General features: G+C 49.6%; 1 protein-coding gene across 1 annotated transcript in view; it reads left to right on the top strand.

Annotated features, from left to right (window-relative positions):
• LOC101856199 (adipocyte plasma membrane-associated protein) overlaps nucleotides 1-1,004 on the top strand; it is a 10,928-nt gene that overhangs the window by 5,866 nt on the left and 4,058 nt on the right. Inside the window, exons 3-4 of the mRNA XM_013085425.2 lie at nucleotides 82-174; nucleotides 628-735. Of these exons, the coding sequence (XP_012940879.2) occupies nucleotides 82-174; nucleotides 628-735 (201 nt within the window). The remainder of the gene's footprint in view (nucleotides 1-81; nucleotides 175-627; nucleotides 736-1,004) is intronic.

The raw sequence follows: 1,004 nt of genomic DNA, 5'->3' as shown, positions 1-1,004 counted from the left end.
TCTCTCTCTCTCTCTCTCTCTCTCTCTCTCTCTCTTTCTCTTTCTCTCTCTCACCCTCTCTTTCTCTCTCTCTGCTCACAGACAGCCTGTTTGCGGTGACCAAGACTGGCCTGGTGATCAACGTGGCACCCTGCCGTCCTGTCCTACTGGCTGACCTCAAGCCTAGGGGCTGTCGTGAGTATCTGGGAGGGGGACCACTGGTCAGTGTTTGGGTCACGTGGTGTGTAAGGTCAGTGTGTGGGTCATGTGTTTGTTAAGGTCATTGTGTGGTGCACGTGCTGTTCAAGGTCAGTGTTTGGTGCACGTGTTCTTCAAGATCAGTGTGTGGTGCACGTGTTCTCCAAGGTCAGTGTGTTATGCACGTGTTGTTCAAGACCAGTGTGTGGGTCACCTGAGGCCCGAGGGTGTGTCACGTGTTGGTAAACGTCAGTGTGTGTGTGTTGCAACAACGGACGACAAGACATGGGATTGATGATGATGATGATGATGATGATAATTCGGGGGGGTCTTGAAACAATGGTTAATACTTTTTTTTTCATATTCCTCCACCTAACCGACCCCAACTCGTCCACCCGCCCCGTTAAATGTTCCATCTTCTCCCCTTATCACCGCCACCCTTACCCCCAGGGTCACCCAAGGAATGTGGACATCCAGTCAGTATGCGACTCAACGCGGACAAACATCTCATCGTGGTGGACGCCTACAGAGGACTCTTTGACGTGGACCCCGTCACAGGTATATCATATGTCGTCCCTGACTCACATAATGTCGTAGGCGTACGTCGTCACCGACTTACATAACGTCACAGGTATAGCATAAGCCGTCACTGACTTACGTAACGTCACAGGTGTAGCAAATGTCGTCATCGACTTACGTAATTTTTAGAGTCAACATCTCCACTTCCACGTATCTTCTTCAAGTTATGATCTTACACACAAAAAAAACCCCACAACAACAATAACAAAAATAACGTTTCCTGTGATTGTCGTCCCTCCACCTCCCCC

Source organism: Aplysia californica, unplaced genomic scaffold (genome assembly GCF_000002075.1).
Source record: "Aplysia californica isolate F4 #8 unplaced genomic scaffold, AplCal3.0 scaffold00373, whole genome shotgun sequence".
Lineage (NCBI taxonomy): Eukaryota > Metazoa > Mollusca > Gastropoda > Aplysiida > Aplysiidae > Aplysia > Aplysia californica.
The sequence above is the reverse complement of the archived record's forward strand: the minus strand, read 5'-3'. Positions and strand labels throughout refer to the sequence as shown.